Consider the following 21,611-nt stretch of genomic DNA (forward strand, 5'->3'; position numbering starts at 1 on the left):
ACTCCTTGACGCCTTCAGGTATCTTCCTGTGCCAGCTTTTCGATGGGGCCTGCACAGAACACACCCGTATATGTTCTCCTGTGCACACACCCCTGCCTCCCTCTGCCCTTCCCCTGCTTCTCCACAGCACCACCGCCTGGGATACTTCTTGCATTGTTGCCTGCCTCATGCCTCACCTCCTCGATTGTGCCCGGCCTTTCCCATTTCACTCACTACTGTATCACCAACAGGTAGGATGGGGCTCGGAAAGGAGAATGACAGAATGCCCCATCCTCCTACTCAGCACCAGCCAATTGTTACCATGCAAGGCTGAAAAGTTCATACTATCACATTCCTATTTCTCCAGAAAGGTCAAAACCGTAGGTTTTTCTTCTCATGAATTACCCCCAATTTTAAATGTCGGCAATTCAAATTTGTTTCAAAAACTCGGCTGGTAAGACCCAAGCTCCCAGGCTCCCTTGTGACCGGGTCAGCCCTGGTGTGGGGCCACTGCCCCAGCCGGCCACTCCTGGAACCCCTTCCCAGCCAGTGAGCACTCACCGACCCATCGCTCGTGATCCTGTGGTCTGGCCACTGACAAGGGAGGAACACAGAAGTGGTGCCCCACCTCGAGCCGGGGACACGGTCACTGAGTGGCAACTTCACGACTTTTATTTGTGGTGCCTGTGCTTTGTCTCGAAAATATCTTCTCCCCCTGCCCCTGACAGTGGGCGGGGTGGGGGCAGCAAAAAAATAGAGATCCCTCCCTATTGCACACGGGCCCTATATAGAGGCCCACCTGGCCCAGGCTGGCGGGACTCTTGGCACATTCTCGGATCCCTGTTCAGGAGCGGGAGGGGTGACTGGGGTGGCATCACACGTGAGGGGGGGGACCTCCGGGTGGCCACTCCGGTCCTGGCACTTCCTGGTCCGCGGTTCCTCCGTGGTCCCACCTCCGGTCCCGGGCCCCCCTCAACCACGTCCCCCTACCTGGCTCGGCCTCCGACCTCCATCCTGGCCTCGGGTGGCCCCCCTCGGCTCCTGGGGATTCTGCTCCCCTCCCAGTCTGGAGGCCCCGAAGGGAGGCTATGGCTTCTCAGAGACCCCCTGGGAGCCCTGTCACACGTGCTCACACAGGGGAAGGGGTGCGTGTGGCAGAAGCAGCTGTATAAATACGGGTACGGGGAAAGGTCCTCCGCCAGAGTCACTTAGAAAGTTTGCTGATGACGCGGATCAGGGCTGCGTTCTCATCCTTGAGCCTCTGGTTGTCAGCCCGGAGGTCGGACAGGGCCTGGGGGATGGGATGGGGAGGTCAGCTGGGTGGCCCCGGGTCACCCGGGGTCTGCCTAGAACCCGTCCATGGCGCCCCCTTAGGCTCACCTTCAGCTCCTCCTCCAGCTCGGCTGCCTTCCTCTCCAGGGCCCGGCGCTCCTGGCATAAACAGGAGGGGTGAGGCCCAGGGCCTGGGGGCGGGGGAGGGCTAGGGGTCAAGTAAGGCTGAGAAGGGTGGGGAGAGGGCAGAGAACCCTCTTCAGACCCACATGGCCCCACCCCAGCTGCCCCTACTCACGAATCTCTCCAGCTCCAGGAGGGCGGGCCTCTCTGCAAAGCGCTCCTGCCTCTGGAGACAAGAGAGCCTAAGGCTCAGAGAAGTGGCCAAGCCACAAAGACCAGGACTGGGACCCCAGCCTGGGAAGGGGGCAGCAGTCCAGCCTCCCAGCCGGCCCCGCCTCCCGGAGCAGGCCCATCCGGGCCACCGCGACCCGGCTCCCAGGTCCAGGCATCTCACCTGCGTGGCACGCTCCAGCTCCACCTTGAGCTGCGCCAGGCGGAGCGTGGTCTCAGTCAGGGCCTCGCGCAGCCGCTCGTTCTCGCTGCGCAGCCCTGCGTACAGCTGGGGGGAACCGGACAGGGAGCGCGGGTCAGTCCTGCCGGCCCACGTGGGGAAGGGAGCTGCAGGGCAGGTGGATAAAGGACGACCGCAGGGGCAGAGCGAGGGTGGGTGGTGTCGCAAACCTTCCTGAAGCCTCCATCGGGCTCGTCTGATTCTGGCTGGGAGTCACGCTGCCGCTGACTGCGAGGTGAAGGGCCGCCCTCGGAAGTGCTGGGGCGGAGGCAGGCAGGGCGTCAGTGGGGCTCCCTGTGGCCCTACAGAAGAGCCCAGACCCTTCCCTGCCCACCCTGTACCTGGACTCTGGGCTGCGGTCGGCCGGCTCCGCCTCCTCCCCCTGCGGGCGGAGGTGGGGTTCAGCCTGATGCCAGGAAGGGAGTCTGGCCCACCACCCTACCTCCAAGGCCCACCCGCAGCCCAGCTCGCCCCGCCCCTCACCTCCGCAGGCCCCCTCCACTCTTTGCCGACTTTGCGGTGCTCCCTGGCGGCCTGTGGTCCCTGACCCTGCCCGTCAGGCGCCTCTGCTGGGGGGGAGGGGCAGGAATCAGCCCAGAAACCTGGGGAGCGGCCCCTCTCTGCGGTGTCAGGGTCCCTAGGCCCGACCCCTCGGGAAAACACACTGCAGTGGGAGAGATGGGGAGGCCAGGGGGCAGGAGGTCGACCTCCCAGAAACCAGACCTCACCTCTCAAGGCAGGGCCATCAGAGTTCTCCACCCCCGGGACTCGGGGCCTCCGAGAGGGGTCCTGTCCGAGAAGGGCAGGGAGGTCAGAGGGCAAGGGCATCTTGGACCACCCACCACCTGGTCACCTGACCCCTCTCACCAGGCACGATTTCTCTGGCTCTGGGGTCTTCCCTGCTGCCTTTTCTGCTTCCTTCAGGTCGGTGAGAGTCACACCCTGGGAGAGCGAGAGCCGTCAGGGGTCCCAGAGGTCAGGGCCCAGACCGCCCAGGATGCAAGTGTAGGCCCCCAGCCCCTCCTCCCTCAGACCCAGGAATCAGGCCCCCAGCCCCTCCTCCCTCAGACCCAGGAGTTCTGGTCCCCAGCCCCTCCTCCCTCAGACCCAGGAGTCCAGGCCTCCAGCCCCTCCTCCCTCAGACCCAGGAGTCCTGCCCCCCAGCCCCTCCTCCCTCAGACCCAGAAGTCCTACCCCCAGCCCCTCTTCCCTCAGACCTGGAGGAGCCCAGTCCCCCAGCCCCCTCCTCCCTCAGACCCAGGAGTCCTGCCCCCCAGCCCCTCCTCCCTCAGACCCAGGAGTCCAGGCCTCTAGCCCCCTCCTCCCTCAGACCCAGAAGTCCTGCCCCCAGCCCCCTCCTCCCTCAGTCCCAGGAGTCCTGGCCCCCAGGACCTCCTCCCTCAGACCCAGAAGTCCTGCCCCCAGCCCCTCCTCCCTCAGACCTGGAGGAGCCCAGTCCCTCAGCCCCCCTCCCTCAGACCCGGAGGAGCCCAGCCCCCCTGCCCACCCCCACACCTGTGTGGACCTCCGAGACTGACGCATGAGCCGAGAGCGAGCCTTCCGCTGAGATTCAGACTCCTCATCCCGCACAGGCATCTGGTAGGACCTGAGTGAAAGGTTCCCAACCTCAGTAAGGGTTCCTTTGGGTCCTGTTCCCGTCCCACGGCTAACACTTTTCAGGGAAGGGAAGTTCTGCCAGAGAACATCAACTCCCAGCAGACCCTGGGACAACCTCCCCCTTGGGAGCGCTGCCCGAGGCCCTGGGGCCTCCTGGGCAACACAGTGTCTCCCTGCTGGAGAGAAAGAGGCTTCCTTCCCCCCACCCCCGCCGTCCTCCACAGCCTCTTTACCTCCGCCGGTCCCGGGAGTCGGCTGGGGGCGCCGTGGGGGCCGCAGGGACATTTGGCTTCACTGGGGATTCGGGCCCCGGAATTCTGGAGGGAGGAGTGGGATCATCCGAGGGAGGACGCCTGGAGATCTCAGACCTGAGAAGTCATTCATTCAGCAAATACCGTTACTCAAGCTCAAGTTACGCGGCAGGTGCTGGATATGCCACACTGAGCAACAAAAAGAATGATCTCTGCCCCAGTGAGTCAAATGTGTGCGGCAGAGACGCAGAACCAACAAGCGCGAGAGGAGCCCATCACAGAACAGGCCAGAAGGCTAAAGTGCTTGGGAGGAAAGCGCGAGCCTGACAGCAGGTGGGAGGGTGTGCGTGTCCGGACACTGCGGCAGCATGGGCGCGAGGTCCGAGCGGGCCTCACGGACAAGGTGACACTCATACACAGACCCGAGGAAGGGAGGAAGCAAGCCGGGGTGGGGGTGGTGCAGAGCAAAGGCCCTGGGGCAGCAGTGTGACTGCGTCAAAAGGGACCGGGGGGAGGTGGGGACGGAGGCAACAGGAGGCCACCGCGACCGTGGAAGCTTAGCTGTGAGCTTTTATTTGACGCGCCACGACGAAAACTGAGGCAGAGGGCGGTCGGGGCAGAGACCCCAGAGGGCAAAAGCACTTGCTCGGGATCAAGCTGACAAGGTTGGGACCCGACCTGCCTCCCACCCGGAAAGGCCCAGGCCCCTGGCTGGCACTCACAGGGCACAGGGCTCCAGCACCTTACGGGAGGGGGTGGGCGTAACTCTGGCGAGGCGGGGCTCCTCAGCCTGTGGGAAGAGAAGACCAGAGGAGGACGTTCTCCTCACCGAGGCGGGCCTGGCCCCGGCCCCCGCCCCCGCCCCTCACCCCACTCACCTGCGGGGAGGTCCCTTCCAGCCGAGAGGACGAGGCTGAGCGCTGCAACCCAGCCCCAGGGGTGCCCTCGGCCCCCTGCCTGTCTGTGGGACCCAGGGCACCAGAGCTTCCCGTCTTCTGGAGGCCAAAGCGCCTGGAGAAGGGGGCCTCTTCTGGGGGCTGGAGAAGAGAACGGTCTCAGGGAGAAAGGACCCTTCTCGGCCACTTCAAGTGTCGCCCCCAGAAGGACCACAACAAACCACTATTCCCATCAGCCCCCTGGGCAGATGCAGCCAGAAAAAAAGCAATCAGTTGTTCTGGAAGATCCTGGAAACTGTCATCTTCACCTTACATACCCTGAAAAGAGGTCTACAGATTCATGACATCTCTCCCCTCTCTCCCCAAATAGTATGACCTCTAGAGCATCCAAACTCACCATGGGGCTCTGAGGGCTAGCGGGTGGTGGAGAAGACACTCCGTTGAGAGTTCTGGATTCTGTGGAGGGTGGCTCTACGGTGCGGGAAAACGGAGATGCCAGGTGCCTCTCAGAACCAGCCCCTCCTCCCACAGACCCTGGAGTCCAGACCCCAGCCCCCTCCTCCCTCAGACCCAGGAGTTCAGACCCCACAGCCCCTCCTCCCTCAGACCCAGGAGTCCAGACTCCCAGCCCCCTCCTCCCTCAGACCCAGGAGTCCTGCCCCCAGCCCCCTCCTCCCTCAGACCCAGGAGTCCAGACCCCAGCCCCCTCCTCCCTCAGACCCAGGAGTTCAGACCCCACAGCCCCTCCTCCCTCAGACCCAGGAGTCCAACTCCCAGCTCCCTCCTCCCCCAGACCCAGCAGTCCAGACTCCCAGCCCCCTCCTCCTTCAGACCCAGGAGTCCTGCCCCCAGCCCCCTCCTCCCTCAGACCCAGGAGTCCAGACCCCCAACCTTTCCTCCCTCAGACCCAGGGGCCCTGGCCCCCAGCCCCTCCTCCCACAGACCCTGGAGTCCAGACCCCAGCCCCCTCCTCCCTCAGACCCAGGAGTTCAGACCCCACAGCCCCTCCTCCCTCAGACCCAGGAGTCCAGACTCCCAGCCCCCTCCTCCCTCAGACCCAGGAGTCCTGCCCCCAGCCCCCTCCTCCCTCAGACCCAGGAGTCCAGACCCCAGCCCCCTCCTCCCTCAGACCCAGGAGTTCAGACCCCACAGCCCCTCCTCCCTCAGACCCAGGAGTCCAGACTCCCAGCCCCCTCCTCCATCAGTCCCAGGAATCAGGCCCCCAGCCCCCTCCTCCTTCAGACCCAGGAGTCCTGGCCCTTAGCGCCTCCTCCCTCAGACCCAGGATCCTGAACCCCAGCCCCTTCCTCCCTTAGACCCAGGAGTCCAGACCCCCCCCCACCCCTCCTTCCTAGATCCAGAAACCCAGACCCTGCCCCGCACCTGTGGGGCCTTCTTCTCCCTCATCCTCGTCATGTATGGGGGGCCCCCCTGCCCCCCCAGGCCGGCGTTCCTTGGACAGATCTTGGAGAGAAATCTTCTCTCGGCTGCTCAGACGACACACGGAGCTCCTGGTGGGAAGGGGAGGGCGTGGGGTTCCAGTCCCTGGGACCCGCCACCTGCCCACCCAGGCGCCTGTCCACTACCTTCGGTGTTTGCCGCTGGAAGGCACCTGGGGCTCCTGGCTTCTGCTCTGAGAAGCTTCCTTTTGGTTCCGCAGCTGCAAGGGGACAAAGGAGGGGACGGAGGAGGCTGCTGGGAGGGCCCCACGCGGCCCGCGGCCCCCACGTCCAGGGCCGGCACGCACGGCCGTGCAGGTGTGGGTGGAGGAGGCGCCACCCACGGGGAGGGCCGCTCCCAGCGGACACGGGGGATCTGCGGGCCCCTGCACACGGCTGTGTGGCGTCTGGGTCCTCCTCACGGCCGCCTCCCGGCCTCCCCGCTCTGGTGTCCTCCCCTCCCAGGGCGCCCCGCTCACCGGGGACGCTGTCATGCCTGCCACCTCCCTAGGGCGGCCCGCCCAGCCTTGGCACAGAGGTTCCTCCACCAGGCGAGCCCGTCATCCCCGCCCCTCCTGAGAGGTAGGGCCGCCTTCCCCCGCCGCAGGCTGAGAGCGCACCCATACCTGTGCTCCCTCCTCGCCGAGGGCTGACCCTGCCTCTCCCTCCACGAAGCCCACGGCGGCCCCACTGCCCTCACCCTCACACTGCTCCTCAGCCTAGCGTTCGCGGCCCTTCGGGTGGGCCCCCCGGCCCAAGGCCTCCCTGCCTCACACTCCCCTCCGGGCCCCATCCATTTTCCCACCCCCTAGCCTCTGCACGTGCCGTGCCCTCACCCCGAGCGCATGCCCTGGGTCTGAGAAGCTGTCCACCCAGCCAGAACTATGACCTTTCCTCTCAACGTCACCACGACCCACCTTTAAACAGAGGGATCTGTGTCCATCTACCCCCCCACTCACTGGAAGCTCCAGGCAGAGTGCCCGGCCCCCAGGAGGCCTCAGGAGATGCTTCCTGCTCCCGGTCGGCTTACAGTCCACCAAGCAGGGTTCCAAACGTTCTCGTGCAGTAACACGTATACTCCCCGTAGCATAACAGATACTCCGCGTGACTCCTCATAAAGGTGCACACACCGTTATCCCCACATTACACGTGAGGAAACTGAGGCCCAGAGAGGCTAAGTGACCAGCCCGAGCTCACAGAGCAGACGCATGCCAGAGCCGGGATTCAGAGCCCGGAGTCCGTGCCGCCCAGCCCTTCACTCTGCCTTTTTCCAGCAACAAGGCCTGGCCCAGTGCTGGCTGGGCGGCATTCCGGGGCTGATGAGGCCCAGCCTCCTACTGACTCCTCTTCCTGACTCTGACTGTTGCCAGCTGGGCAGGAGCAGGTCCCCCGCCAGGGGGCACTGGGGTAGCAGGGCGCCGACGGGAGGGAGGGAGCCCCCAAGACTCACATCCTCCTGCTTCCGGGCCAGTTCCTCCAACAGACTCAGCACCTCCTCATCAGCCAGGTCGCAGGGACGTTGGCCCTGGCGGCGGAGGAAGAGAAGGGGCAGAGGACGATGGAGGGGAGGGGGCCTCCCGCCCCTCAGCCCCACCGGCCCGCAAGCAGCCCGGCCCTCACCGCGTGGGTCAGCGAGTCCATGCCCCCACCGTGCTCGGCCAGCAGGCGGCAGGCGTCCTCCACGCCCCAGTGGGCCGCGGCGTGCAGGGGGGTCCAGCCGTCCCCGTCCCGGAGCTCTGGGTCGTAGCCGGCCTGAAGGAGCAGCCTGGGTGCGGGGAGGCTCGGAGTCAAGGACCGAGATGCGGGTTCTGCCCGAGGCTGCCGTCATCGGCTGGCCACGCTGGGGCCCGGTCGGGACAGGCAGGTGGCGAGGGCCTCTTTGTGGAGCCCCTCCCCCGGCCCAGTGGGTGGCTTCAGGAACCCTGCCCCTTGTACCGGGCAACTCTCTCGACTGTCACCCCTGGGTGTGGGACACACAGCCCCAGAGCCTGCGAAAGGGCTGAGGCCCCAGAAGGGGCAGCCCTGGGGCAGTGATGTTCTAGGAACCCGCCAGCTCAGGGAGGTGGCCCTCAGCCAAGGCGATGCTGCCCGCCAGGCGACATCTGGCAGTGTCTGGAGACGGTCCAGGAGGTCACAGCTGAGGGGTGGGTGCCAGGGATGTTTCTAACACCCTACGGCGCAGAGGACGGCCCCACGGCAAAGACTGATGTGGTCCAAAACCCCGCTAGTGGCGAGGCCGAGGAGCCCCGGCTTGGAGGACGAGCACAGGATCTGGGGGGCAGGCAGGGTTAGAAGCCCAGGCGGGTCCCACACGCACAGCTGGCGGCACACAGCCTGCCTCTGCAGGACTGGCATCGGGTTCCGTGCCCGTGGGAACAAGCGAATACGAGGTGGGAGGTGGACAGAGTTCATGAGACTTTTCAAATAGAAGGGCCTCTGTGGGGCCCTGCTGACCTCGTCGCTCACTCCCCAGAGCTCACTCGCTGCAGCCACCTGGGCGCCTGCACACGGTCCCCAGGGGTCCCCAGGCCGGAGCTCATGCAGCCCCCCTCCCACTCCTCCCACCGCCCTCTTTATGCCTTTCTAGGCCCACGGTTCTCAACTAGGGGGGGCACCTGGCCATGTCCGCACATGTTTGGTCGTCCTGAGTTGGGGGGGGGGGGGCGCTCCTGGCCTCCAGGCAAGAGCCCAGGGATACTGCTCAGCACCTTACAACGAACGGGCACACCCCTCCCCGGGCACCAGTGTGCGCTCAGGCCCACGTCACGTGGTCTGCTGCCCCGGTCACTTGTCTGCCTCCCCGGCGAGGCTGGGGGCTGCACGTGGGCCCAGACACGTCTCGTGTGCCAGCCGCCCCGGACCTAAAAGACGGCCCGGCCTTCGGCAGGTGCTCGGTAAGTAAGTGCCCAGCGCCACCTCTCTGGGCCTCTACCCTGCCCTTCGTCGGTGATGAGGGGAGGCTACAAACGCAGCCGTCCTGAAGGCGGTGATAAAATGGGAGTCGCTGAGGCTTCCCGCGGCCAAAGCACTTCGTTCCTGTGCCAGACAGTGAGCCACCCCCAGACCCCGACTTTCCCCCCACTTAGTAACCATGCCCAACTCTCAGCTGGACACGCTGTCACCTGGCTCAAGAGGGATCTCCCGGGCTCCCTGGCGGGAGCCCCGGGCAGGCAAGTAACTGGGATGGTGGAAATGCCAAGAAAACGCCAGGTGGTCTGGCAAATGGGACATCGGTGTTCAGCGTGCGGGTCACTTCAGGATTGTTCTTTTAAAAGGAGTCAACGGGGGCGTCTGGGTGGCTCAGTCAGTTAAGCGTCGGACTCTTGATTTCAGCCCAGGTCAGGACCTCACAGTCCGTGAGCTCAACAGTGCAGAGCCTGCTTGGGATTCTTTCTCTTTCTCCCTCTCTCTCAAAATGATAAACTTTAAAAAATAATCAAGTAAAAATAAAGGGAATCAACATTTGCTCCTTTTGTCCTCTCCTCCTCCGGGCTGTGTGGGATGCAGATGCAACGGCAGGAGGCGAAGCAGCCACCTGAGACTCAGCGGTGGAAGCCACGGGCAGAAGAGGACAGGGCTGGGCACATGACTGGGCCTGACCATTTACATCCCAGGCCCCTTGCCACTGGGATTAGCTCTGGGATGGGCAGGTGCCCAAGGCGGCCCAGTGAGCATCAGGCCAGGACTTTTGCTACAAGAATGGGGGACGAGGCATTCTACTTTCACAGCAGGCAAGCAACTAGGTCATGAGCCTGGAGCCACTAGGGGCCGTCTCTAGCACCTCACTGGAAAACCTGCCTAAAAACCCAACACAGAGGTGAGCAGAGCTGAGGGATTCATCTCTACTCCACTTCCAGACTGAAAATAAAGGATAAATCACAAAGAGAGAGGACTCAGAGAGGAGAGAATCTGAGGATAAGAATGGGAACCAACCACCCCAACATAAGAGGGTGAGGCAGCCAAACACGGACGGCAGCAAGGGAACACATGCTGTAGCGATTTAAAATACATACGCGCTAGATAACCTGGCCTTCAAATACAGAAATAAACACCGCGGGCACTACAAGGATAAACAGGCAAAATCCACAAGCATCGTAGGAAATTTCAGGGGCACCCGGCTGGCCCACTCAGTGGAGCATGTGACTCTTGATCTCAGGGTTGCAAATTCAAGCCCTGCGTTGGGTGTAGAAATTACTTACACATAAAATCTTAACAACAAAAACAAAAAAAAAGTACGTCTCTCACAGTAACTGACAGAGTAGGCAGAGGGAAAAAAACCCACTAAGAACATAGGAGGCTGAAATAGCGTGACTACAAAGGTGATCTGATAACCTACACGGAACGCTGTACTTCACAGCATGGTTCTTTTCCAGCTGACACATACCGGGGTATAAAGCAAACCTCAGAGAATTCCGAAAATCCAATGGAAGCATATGGATTCTCTGACCACAGTGCCATCAGGGCAGGAAATGGGCATCGAAACAATGACTGGAAAAATCCCACACATCTGAAATTAAGGACATCCTTCTAAATAATCCAGAGGCCAAAGAAGAGAGATTACAAGCCGGAAAATGTTTTAAACTTACGGACAACGAAAAGCCTACACATCAGGACTCGTGGACACGGCAAAGGCTGTATTTAGAGACAAATACTCCGTCCACATACATAAATTAAAAAACCCGCAGGAAGGTGGAAGACGGCGAGAAGGAACAGATCAGCCCAGCACAAAGAGCAGGGAAGAGTGGGGACACCAGCCCCGCTCACCTCATCACTTCGATGTAGCCCTTAGCAGCTGCCACGTGCAGGGCAGAGGCCCCCGTGCGGGGGTGCCGGGCCTCGGGCATCGCGCCCCCGTTCAGCCAGCACCTCGTGTCACGAAGAAGCAGTTCCTCCTCGGCCCGTTTGGCCGCCTCCACGTCCACACCTGGGAAGACGAGAAGGGGCAGTGGTAGGACTCACACCCGGAGCCCCAGGAGGCACGGGGTCCCCCTCGTTCCACATGCTCCTCTGGGACTCAGGGGACCCGGACTTCCCCACGGGGCCTCCGAGGCACTGCTGGGAGAACGGGGATCACAGGCCCTTCTCCCATTTCAACCTAAGTATCACCTTTATCGTTACTCTTAAGTATAAACCCAGCACCTGATTACGTCAAACCCTCCCTAGCACCACCAGTAAAATCCTGAGCCCACGTCTTCACGCACTCTGTTGGGACCCTTTCTATCACCCTGAGAAGGATAAACCAGGCAAAGGGCCACCAGACCAAGGGGCCGCATTACTGGGGCAACAGCCTCTTTCCTAGCCAGGTGCGGATCCCTGTTCACAGCTGTGCCGTCACCTAGAGCAATCAGAAGAGAGCCAAGCACACGGCCTCGTCGGTCAGTTTCTGTACATCTTTCAGTTTCCTGCAAAGCTGTTCTGCATTTGGGATGCCAAGGGCAACTTAGGACTTCACGTGTAAGTGGATTTTGGATCAGAACAGGCAGCCTTGCTGAGGCTGTATTAGTATCTGGTGACCATCACCGAGAATCTGTATGTTGCCTGCCCTCTATTGAGACCGGAGTCAGAAAGGGTCTCTTCCAGCCAACGTTCGATCTCTCTCCTGGAAAGTTTATTGGGGTCTGTTGCTGTTCCAACTGTGAGATTTCTCACACCAAAGCGCTGGCTTGGAGCTGAGCCGTCCTGCCCCATAGCTGTCGGCCACGTGCAGCTACTGAGCGCCTGAACTGTAGCTGCTCCAAACCGAAACGTGTCATGAACACAAATACACGCTGGATTTCGATGTGTGGGCGGGAAAAAGTGTGCGGCACGAGGTACCTGGGTGGCTCAGTCGGCTGAGCACCCAACTCTTGATGTCAGCTCAGGTCATGATCTCACGGTTCGTGAATCCGAGCCCCAGCTGGGGCTCTGTGCTGACAGAGTGGAGCCTGCCTGGATTCTCTCTCCCCCTCTCTCTCTGCCCCTCCCCCACGTGAGTGCACTCTCTCTCCCTCAAAATTAATAAACTTAAAATACAAAAGCGCACAGCAACCCATGAATGGTTTTCTTTATGTTGATTAATGTTGACATGATAATGTCTTGGGCACACTCAGTTAAGTAAAATACGTTACTAAGTTAATCTCACCTGCTTCTTCTTACTCTTTTAAGTGCACCCACTTAAAAATTTTCCATTACGCTGTGGCTTACACTGGCTTTCCGCTGGGCAGCACGGGCAAAGGACCCCGTGGCGCCACCACTTGGGCTTAAAAACTTAAAACACGACAGAGGCCGCAAAAACCCCGTGTGCCCCCCACCCATCTCATCTTGCTTTCGTGACGCTGCGTCCTGTTGCACCCTCACTACACACACGGGAAAGTCTGCCCTAAGTCGGCCCCGGGGGTCCCAGAGGGCAAGCGGCCCGGAACCGGCTGCGCGTCTGCGCCACCTGCTGGCACCAGGGGAACGCGCGACTAAACTCCAACGGGATCACCTCCGGCTGTCGTCTGGCAGCTGTCCAAGGAAATGTTTGGCTGGTCGGAGCCCACCTGGTGGGCCCAGCTTGGGGCGGAGAGGCCGGGACAGTGCTGGGGACTCAGGGACACCCTCCCCCCCACCCCCGCACACAACTTCCTTAAAGGGAATCACCTTCAATCCTACTACAGATCCGTGTGCCTTCCTTAGGCAGCGAAGGGTGGGGTTTGCTGACCTTTTTCCAACCACTGCTAGTGTCTCTGGCATGGTCACACACATCCTTCTGCACTCTGCTTTTTGCCGAGATTTGCGTTTGTTGACGGAGCTCTCCATCAGGGTTGGCAAACCTGTCTGGTTTCTGCCTTTTGTTCTACTGATGGTAAAACACAATACCTCATACCCATTAAGTAGGCATGCCCTGTACCTCCCTCCCCAGCCCCTGGCAACCATCAGTCTACTTCCTGTCATTAAGCTTTGCCTGTTCCGGAAGGCCCCCTGTGTTTGTGAATAAAGCTTTATTGGAACGCGGCCACGCCCACCACGGACACAGGGCCCCTGGCTGTGCTGGGGCGGGCGGTCGCAGGGGCCCCGACCCCTGGCCGGCTGCAGCGTGACAGCACCTCCCACAAAGTCTCGTCCTTCACAGAAGCTGCCAGCCCACTTACAGATTAGTGATTTACCCAACCTCCTCTGCTGGAGCCCCCAGCCTCTCCCGCTGCCAACAACCGCCCCCGCCCCCATGAAGATGCCTGTCCGAGGGCGAGGGCGGGAGGGCCTCCGTCCGGTGGCCTAGCAGCAGAACCGCTAGATGCCCCCTTCCCGCCCAGTTCTGTGTCCCTGCGGCCCGTCCTGCAGCTGGGCTGGGGGCAGCTCTACAGCGCGGATGGGTGGCCACATCGCCTGGCCTAACCACCCATCCTTGTCGCCCCAGCTAGGGCTGGCTCAGGCGGAGGGTGGCGCTCAGGTGGCTGAGGAAATGTAGTCCTAGATCAGCCGAAGAATCAGCCAGCACTGTTAGCAGCGGCGCTTCATACCCGTTTGAGAGAATCGGCCTGAGAATGAAGTCCGTACAGGGGCGCCTGGGGGGCTCAGGTCATGACCTCATAGCTCAAGGGGTTCGAACCCCACGTAGGGCTCTGTACTGACATCTGAGAGTCTGAAGCCTGCTTTGGATTCTGTCTCCCTCTCTGCTCCTCCCCCACTCATGCTCTGTCTCTCAAAAATAAATACAAATTAAAAAAAAAAAAAGAAAGAAAAGAATGAAGTCAATGCAGAGTTCAGTACAGTGATATTTTCGAGTTGGTGCCCCTGGATCAAACCATGCCTGAAGTCTGTGCAATTCCTGGACTTCAGTTACGTGGCCCATAAATTGCCTTTTCATTTTAAACTGTGGTAAAAATACACATCAAATTTACCATCTTAACCCCTTTAACTGCAGTTCTGTGGCATTAAGTATATTCACGTTGCCATGCGGCCTCCACCACCATCCGTCTCCAGAGCACTCTTCATCTTGCACAACTGAAACCCCGTCCCCATCAAACAGCATCGCCCCGCTTCCCCCTCCCCAGCCCCTGCCCCCACCACTCTACCTTCTGCTTCTATGAATTTGACCATTTTAGTCCCGTTCCTCATAGAGTTAGAATCACACAGAGTTTGTACACTTTGTGCCAGACTCTCTCACTGAGCATACCGTCCTCAGGGTTCACTCACACTGTAGCACGTGTCCGAACCTCTTGCCTTTTTAAGGCTGAATAATAGTATTCCATCGTAGCACATGCCACACATTGTTCATCCATTTCTCCGCTGGTGGACACTTGGGCTGCTTCCACCTCTGTGCTACTGTGAGAAACGGCCGCTTCAAACACGCTGCACAAACCGCCTCTTGGGCTGGGCCCTGAGCCCGGCTGCAACGGGTTCCCACAGAAGCGGCCCGCCAAGCCTCACCCGACAGACGACTCTCTAATCACAAAGGGAGGCGGACTCCACGGTAGAGCCGCCTGGCCAGTGCCCCTCCGTGAAGTTCAAGGCTAACAGCAACAGGGCAGGCAGACAGACAGCACCCGTCTCCCGAACAACGCACTAAGAAGTTCCTGCCACAAACGCAGACCTGAATCTCCTGGAGAAGCGGCAGGCGGGTCCAGGCCGAGGGACACGCTGTGTACAGAAGGCAGGGTGAGGAGGCCAAGGGGAGACCAAGGGCAGGGCAGGGCCACAGGAGGCGCAGAGGGGAGGCTACAATGTGCCACAGGTAACAGCGCAGCACCAAGGCCAAGGTCCCGATGCCCACAGAGGAGTAACAACGTGACATCCTCTGTCCTTGTTCTAGGAGACACAGGCTCCCACGTCAGGGCCAGGGTTACAGTGTCTGCTTCGTGTTCTGGAGATGGCTGGGAACAGAGAGGGAGGCAGCTGGGGAGGGAGAAAGAAAAGGAAGGGAGGGGGTGGGGGAAGAGTGCTATTTATGTATAGTGGGGGGAGGGGGGAGGCAGGGCGAATGCAGATGGGCCAAAATGTTAAAAACTGTATGACCCCATTTATACAAAACGTTCCAAAACGTGTAGGGACAGGAAGCAGATGAATGGTGTCTCGGGGCTGAGTGGGAGTGGGGTGCCGGTTGAGGGCTCCGGTTTCTTTGGTGCGACCGAAGCCCTCTGAGTCCATGCAGTGAGGCAGGCACAACACTGTGAAACGCTAAGAAACCAGCGGACCGCACGCTTTCGAAGAGAACCGAACGGGCTACGAATCACATCTCCACAAAGCTGCTAAAACCACCGGCCAAGCTCAGGGAGGGTCATGTGGCCGCCCCCCTAAGGCTGTCCCAACCTTTGTCCACATCTGAAGTTTTTCAGGGTGAGAAGTCAGAGAGGAGAGAAGCAGCTCAGCTCTGCCTTAGTGCCCGCCCCCCACATTTGCCGTGACCCCAGACGTCCACCTGCACGCGGCTCTCTGACCTTACCAGCAGTCAGCCTGCCCAAGCCAAGCCCGGGGATCTGGGCGTCACCTTCCACACCCCAGGGCCTGCTCGGCGGCTCCCTCGCTGAACCTAGACCAGCACCCCACGGCCCATGCCCTCCAGGTCAGTCAGGCCACAGCCTTCCTCGCACACCCCACGCATCAGCTGGTTCTAGGTGGCTGCTTTGGGGAGTACGTTTGGACATGAGCTCCTCTGAGAACTTGCTAAAAGCAATACACGTTCTCCCTAGAAATATGAACATAGCCACACACAGAGTTTCGGGGGTCCTGGGCCCCATGCGGTTCAGTGACCGTGCATACGGGGAGAACAGTCCCCCTCAGGGAACACTTCCGAGAGGACAATCTCACCTGAGAGACCCCTGGACAAGCCCCCCGCACCTCATTTCCTCACTCACTCCTGGGGTAAAATGACAATTTGGGTCAACGTCAGGTTGGGCTCTTATCCGTGCCCAGCGGTGGCACATGCACTTTACACGATCACTCAATGTTCCAAGCAACCCGAGGACGGGGACCCGCATGCCCACCTCACAGGTAAGGAACCCGAAGCAGACAGGGTCAGAGAACCCTAGGAAAAGCAGGGCTGGCCTCCGAGCCCCAGCAGTCTGTTCCCCGTGCCCGCAGGAAGCACCCAGGCGCCCACCTCGGTAGGCAATCTCCGCCTTCAGCAGCCCCTCCATGGCGTCCGACTCGGCCAAGTCCAGGGGCAAGTCCCCATCGCTGTTGACGGCGGCAATGTCAGCCCCGTGGCTCAGGAGGTACCTGGGGGTGGCGGTGGAGGGGTGGGGAGGTTAGGGCTGCGGGGTCTGAGCTCCGGTCCCCATGCGATCCCACTTACCCTCCCCCGCCTCACCTGGCGATGTCCAGGTAACCACAGGAGGCGGCCACATGCAGGGGCGTCCAGCCCTCGTTGTCCGCCTGGTTCACCGTGGCACCCTGCTCCACCAGGAAGCGTACCACCTCCAGGTTCTCATCAATGCAGGCCTGGGGCGCAGGGGACACAGCTGTCAGCCCTCACCTCACCCAGGCACCACACGCCCAGCAAGGCAGGACTCCCGAGGGGCCGTGAGACAGACCCCGGGAACACGGAGTCAGACATCCAAGGGAAAAAACCAGATGACCCTGGGACAGACCCCAGAAGGCACCAGCCCTGCTCCTGGAGGCCCATTCAGCTACCCAGCTATTTAAGACCTCTTGGCTTCCCAAAGGTTAGGTCAGCTGGGCATCTGGAGCTCAGTGGAGCCCATGAGAACAGGACACCCAGGTCCTTGCAAGTACGAACTGGATAAAGGGAGGGGGCTTTTCTCCAGCGTGGGAAGTCCTGGATGTTAGATACGATGTACCCTTGTCATCACCAACAGGACAAGGCTTCCAGTGACGAAGACCTCCTCCCTCAGACCATGGAGTTCTGAGCCCCCTGCCCTCTTCCCTTAGACCCTAGAGGCCAGGTCCCCAGCCCCCTCCTCCCTCAGACCCTGCAGTATTGACCCCAGCCCCCTCCTCCCTCAGGCCCAGGAACCAGATCCCCAGCCCCCTCCTCCCTCAGACCCAGGGATCCAGGCTCCCAGCCCCTCCTCCCTCAGGCCCAGGAACCAGGTCCCCAGCCCCCTCCTCCCTCAGACCCAGGGATCCAGGCTCCCAGCCCCTCCTCCCTCAGGCCCAGGAACCAGATCCCCAGCTCCCTCCTCCCTCAGGCCAAGCAGATGCTCCCCAGGATGCTGACCATGGCCCTGACTCCCACCCTGAGGGGACTGGCCTGGCCCCTGGGGCCCAAAGCTGTGCACGGGGTACTGTGCCAAGGGATCTCCACCTGGGAAGACCTTCCCTAATCCTCCTGCTGTCAAGGCTCTGTACTGCAGAGGAAGAAATCCATCTCAAGGAGACAGCAGCCCTTGCCTGAATAGGGACAGCAAGGGAACAGACAAGGGATTTAGCCCAGGGCACATGAAAACCCGGGTGGGCGCTGGGACCTGAGCAGGGTCCAGGCAAGGGGTGGGCCTGGCTTCCTGGGTCCCTGGGCTAAATTAACTCCCCAATTCCCTCACCTCTCCAAAACCCGGCCATCTGGAGAAGGGGGGAGGTGGTGAGGGCCAAGAGCATGAAGTCATGGAAACTCAGGCTGCGGGGGGGGGGGGGGGGGGGGGGCGCACACGTGCCCTGGGAACGGGATGAACTGGGCTTGGTTTATTTCCACCCGGTTGTCATGGTGATGGGGGGGGTCGAGGAGGGAGATGGGCCTTTCCCTTTCAAGGACCTGGCCGGGCACAGGAATCCATGTGAAAGATGCCCGAGGCCTGGGCACCAGGGATCCAGGAATCCAGACAACAGCAACCTCCCCCACCAGGAGTCCAAGCCGCTCCCTCCACCCAGACTTAGTCCCCGCTTCCACCCTCCCTATTCAGATCTAAGAACTGTGGCTCCTAGTCCCTCCTATGCCAGACCCCAGACCTAGCTGCTAATTCACAAGGCAATTTTGACGAGTGGGGGGAATATACCAGCTTTATCATGGGGTTAACAAGCCCACCTGAGGTAGGTGCCGGGGTGTGAGAACTCCTGGGCACACACAAGGGCAGGGGGCTGTCCCCTGGGGACCCACTCCAGGGAGGACTCAGAAAGGAAACCACAGCCCCAGGACGCACCCAGACAAGGTGACCAACTGTCCCAGTTTGTTTGGGACGGGGGCTGCCTGAGACCTGGGACTTTCACTGCTAAAACCAGGCCAGTCTAGAGCAAACCACCCTGCGTTGGTCACCCCACAACAGACCTGACCCAAACCCCAGGTCGCCCGCCTGCTGGCCATGTGACCTGAGGCAGGAACTTCCCCTCTCTGGACCTCCAAAGCCCTAATCCTTCAGGCTTCCTGCAAAGCCCCGGAAAGTGGGTTTACCAAGGGCTTGCCCGAGTGGGAAAGGGATTTCACCTGAAAAGGCAGCCTGATAGGCAAGGCCTAGGGGGATGCCAAAGAAGGGGGCTCAGCCTGGAGAGCAGGGCCAAGAGCCCCTGAGGAAAAGTCAGGAGAGCCCAGGCCTGGACAGTGGCAGAGGAAGGGAAACAAGCCTGAGGCCCCTCTCCCCTGGGCTTGCCCAGCACTCTGACACCTTACAAGGCTCAGGGAAGCAGGCCCCTCCTCTGGGTGGTAGAAAGCATCCTCGCTAGCACCAGGGACTCTGTAGGGGACAGGCCTGGGGGTCAGAAAAGAGAAAAAGAGGACAGGTAGCAGTTAGACCAGGCAGCAGCCCTCCAGCTGAATGCCTGTGCTGCATCCTGAAGGGTTTTCCACACATCTGACCTCCCTCCTTCATCAGAGCCCTGCCACGGAGGGACCGACTACTAGCCCTGTGGTACAGATGAGGAAACTGAGGCACAGAGAGAAAGGACGCTAACTTGAGGCAACAATGCTAAGGAACTGCGATTTGAACCCAGGACCATACTGATTTTCCTGAACTGCTCCTCTCCTCTTCCTGGGAGACCTGAGAAGTGGGCCTCTTGAAACATCCCTGCCTCCCCAGTCAAGCTTTCCACAGGGTCTTTTCTGGTTCCATCAATGACCAAACTCTATGGGTTCTGGCGGGAGGGGAGGGCTGAGGACTGGACCAGTATCAGGAGACAAGGAGGGAGATGGTCTCAGGGATGAGACAGAGGGTGGTGGCTCTTCTGTGGCCAGTCCTATCCCTGGTGGTCCCACTGTGGGAGGATAGATAAATGCATCCAGAACCAAAGAGGGTCCTGCGGCATAAGGTGGTCCTGGTTCTGGGACACACAAACACTGGAGGAGACAATCAGGGAATCCTGGAGAGGCATGGGGGCCAGGTTATGGACAGAGACCAGCAGGGCTGTAGTACCCTTGGGAAGCTGACATACCCAGAGCCAGACAGATCACACAGCCTCTCGGAGAGAAGCTGCCAGATGCCCAGGAGAAGGCATCCGGGCAGCGAGAGCAAGATGACCGAGGATAGAGAGGCAGGTGCGTTGAGGCCCCCCAGGAAAAGGGCAAGGTTACAGGCACAGCCAAGGGAAGGGGCGGGAGGCAGAGAAGGTGCCTGGAGAAGGAGAAACGTCCCTGACACGAGGCCTACGGTGGAGAAAATAAGAGGCACAGCCTCCAGAAAGAGAATGAAGACGGTCTGCGGGTGGAGACAGCAGGAGGTGCCCCAGACAAGGAAACGAGGTGGTACAAAGCCTAGAAAAACCTGAGCCAAGAAAGAGCATCCAAGAAAGAGAAGGACTAATCGGAAAGCAGCAGCACGGAAGATATGCCCCTAGCCAAACAGGTAGTCCGGGCCAGGGGCCAGGGGAGGAAGCCCCACAGGCGCAGGCGCGTGCCTGCACAGGACGATGCTTGCTGCTCAGCGAAAGCGACACCTGCCTGGAAAGGGGAAACAGTGGGCTGGAGACCGTAGAAGTATTGCTGGAAGAAGTGCACAGCCTCGGGAAAGGTGGCAGCATTAGATGGCACAGGAGAGGAGACACGGAGACTACTGAAGGGTGCTCAGGGTCGGGAGAAGGCAGCGCGAAGTGACAACGACCGGGACCAGTGGCATGGACCAGACCGAGGCCGTCAGCAGTGGCTCGGGTCCAGACTGAGGGCGGCGCAGGGCGGCAGAGACCAGGGCCGGTTGAAGAGGCTCAAGACTGGAAACAGGGAGTTGCAGGTGGGTGGCAAGGGCCAGGGGGTCGGAGAGGGCAGCAACACAGGACGGCGCGCACCGAGACTGACGACCGTGAGTGACTCAGGGCCCGGAGGACGCTGGAGGAGGCTCGGACCCTGGGCGGACCAGGTCCGGGGAGGGGCCGGGGGCGCTGACCTGGTGCAGGGCGCTGATGCCGTCGGCGTTGGTGGAATCGAGCACCGCGCGGGCGGGCGGCGGGGCGGCGGGGTCGAGCTCGGCGCCGGGGCCGGGGTCCGCGGCGCGCAACATCAGGCGCGCCTCGTCCAGGTCGCCGCCCGCGCAGGCCGCCAGGAACTCGGCGGCGCGCTCGAAGCGCACGGTGCGGGCGCGCCGCTCCCCGGGGCCCGGCTCGGCGCCCGCCCGCGCCCCCCACTGCCGCAGCTGTTCCCGCCGCCGCTCGCGGGCCGCGGCCGCCGCTGCCCCGGGGCCCGCCCCCGGGCCGTCCTCGCCCGACATCGCGCCGCCCGCCCGCCGGTAAGCGAGCGAGCGACCGCCGAGCGCCTAGCCCCGAGCCGCCGCCGCCACCGCCGCCCGCCCGCCGGGGGCCGCCGGGAACTGCCGCTGGCCCCGAGCCGCCCGAGGATCTGCCTGCCCCCGCCCGGCGCGTCGACGTCACACGCCGCCCTGGGGCGCGCTGGGAAATGGAGTCCGTGAGCCGAAGTTGCTAATGGCAACCTTCGGGCCTCGCTCAGCCCCGAGGCACGCTGGGAAGTCCGCAGCTCCCGGGCAGCTGATGTAGGGGAGGGTCCCGGGAGCGCCGGGAAGCGGGGTCTCCGGGCTGGAGGCGCGCCCCGGGGTGTGCTGGGAAACGCAGGGACCAGTGGCACGGGGCCCGGGAGTCGGAAAAGATATAACGCTCATTTTCCCAGCTAATTCTTTGTGGGCTCTTTGGTCTGCTTGCTTCAACTAGAAATAGGAAGACAAGGACGTTTGTCTTCTGTCCGCAGTCCTTACGCCCAGCGCCCAGAATGGAGCCTAAGAGAACGCGACCGGAGATAGTTTCTGCATGAATGAATTACCATTAATTCATTAATTCCCGACCAGCACGCCCCGCAACCCAGAACGCCCGCGGGACAATTCTGCCTCCATGGGTGACCGCCCAGGTCATGCAGGGAGATAAAATCTGTAGCCAGAGGTCACGGCCTTCGGTCCACAGCCCTAGCGCACGCCGGGAGGTGTAGTCCTCAGGGCCAGGCCTCTAGTGACACGGTGGGTCCTAGGCAGAGCCCCAAACATCGCCAATGACCAGGCTCAAGGGGAAGAGAAGCCCAAAGTCCCTTACAGTAACCCCTGGATTACATCCGGGAAAGGAGCCCAAGGGGCGGGGTCCACAAGGACGCCCGTCCTTCTCGCGCTCGCACGGTGGGAAATGTAGTCCAGGCTCTACATCCTTGCATGTCATGCTGGGATTTGTAGTCCTGGGTGAGGCGTTCCACGTAGCATTTTCAAAGCAAGAAATAATCTTCACCTTAAGTGTCCTGTACCTAAATCCTGGA

At 61.3% G+C, this 21,611-nt stretch overlaps 1 protein-coding gene across 8 annotated transcripts; it reads right to left on the reverse strand.

Annotated features, from left to right (window-relative positions):
• Positions 1-629: 629 nt before the first annotated feature.
• Positions 630-20,691, reverse strand: PPP1R12C (protein phosphatase 1 regulatory subunit 12C). 8 transcript variants are annotated; one of them, XM_086690686.1, is made up of 22 exons: positions 20,251-20,690; positions 16,299-16,429; positions 16,089-16,207; positions 10,793-10,952; positions 7,649-7,793; positions 7,479-7,553; positions 6,176-6,249; positions 5,973-6,100; positions 4,987-5,060; positions 4,572-4,730; positions 4,416-4,483; positions 3,676-3,810; positions 3,341-3,431; positions 2,693-2,767; positions 2,554-2,614; positions 2,309-2,394; positions 2,167-2,207; positions 1,996-2,083; positions 1,769-1,873; positions 1,550-1,600; positions 1,360-1,410; positions 630-1,270 (listed from the first exon to the last, which is right to left on the reverse strand). In XM_086690686.1, the coding sequence occupies exons 1-22, from the start codon at positions 20,569-20,571 to the stop codon at positions 1,184-1,186; spliced, it is 2,325 nt and encodes a 774-aa protein (XP_086546812.1). In that variant the 5' UTR covers positions 20,572-20,690; the 3' UTR covers positions 630-1,183. The 8 variants fall into 8 exon arrangements, 6 of the variants coding, with proteins under 6 accessions (XP_086546812.1, XP_086546813.1, XP_086546815.1 ...); XM_086690687.1 differs by having other exon boundaries at positions 2,309-2,391; positions 20,251-20,689; XM_086690689.1 differs by lacking the exons at positions 2,167-2,207; positions 2,554-2,614 and having other exon boundaries at positions 2,309-2,391.
• Between the last annotated feature and the right edge of the window lie 920 nt (positions 20,692-21,611).

This window comes from Puma concolor, chromosome E2 (genome assembly GCF_028749965.1).
Source record: "Puma concolor isolate L17-30 chromosome E2, mPumCon1.1.hap2, whole genome shotgun sequence".
Lineage (NCBI taxonomy): Eukaryota > Metazoa > Chordata > Mammalia > Carnivora > Felidae > Puma > Puma concolor.

Bases quoted from the DNA above. Each gene is read 5' to 3' on its own strand.
- PPP1R12C (XM_086690686.1), bottom strand. From the start codon at position 20,571: ATGTCGGGCGAGGACGGCCCGGGGGCGGGCCCCGGGGCAGCGGCGGCC. The intron at 2,395-2,553 runs GTGAGGTCTGGT...CCTCCCCCCCAG, and splicing joins TGATGGCCCTGCCTTGAGAG to CAGAGGCGCCTGACGGGCAG. The intron at 2,208-2,308 runs GTGAGGGGCGGG...CTCCGCCCGCAG, and splicing joins AGTGGAGGGGGCCTGCGGAG to GGGGAGGAGGCGGAGCCGGC.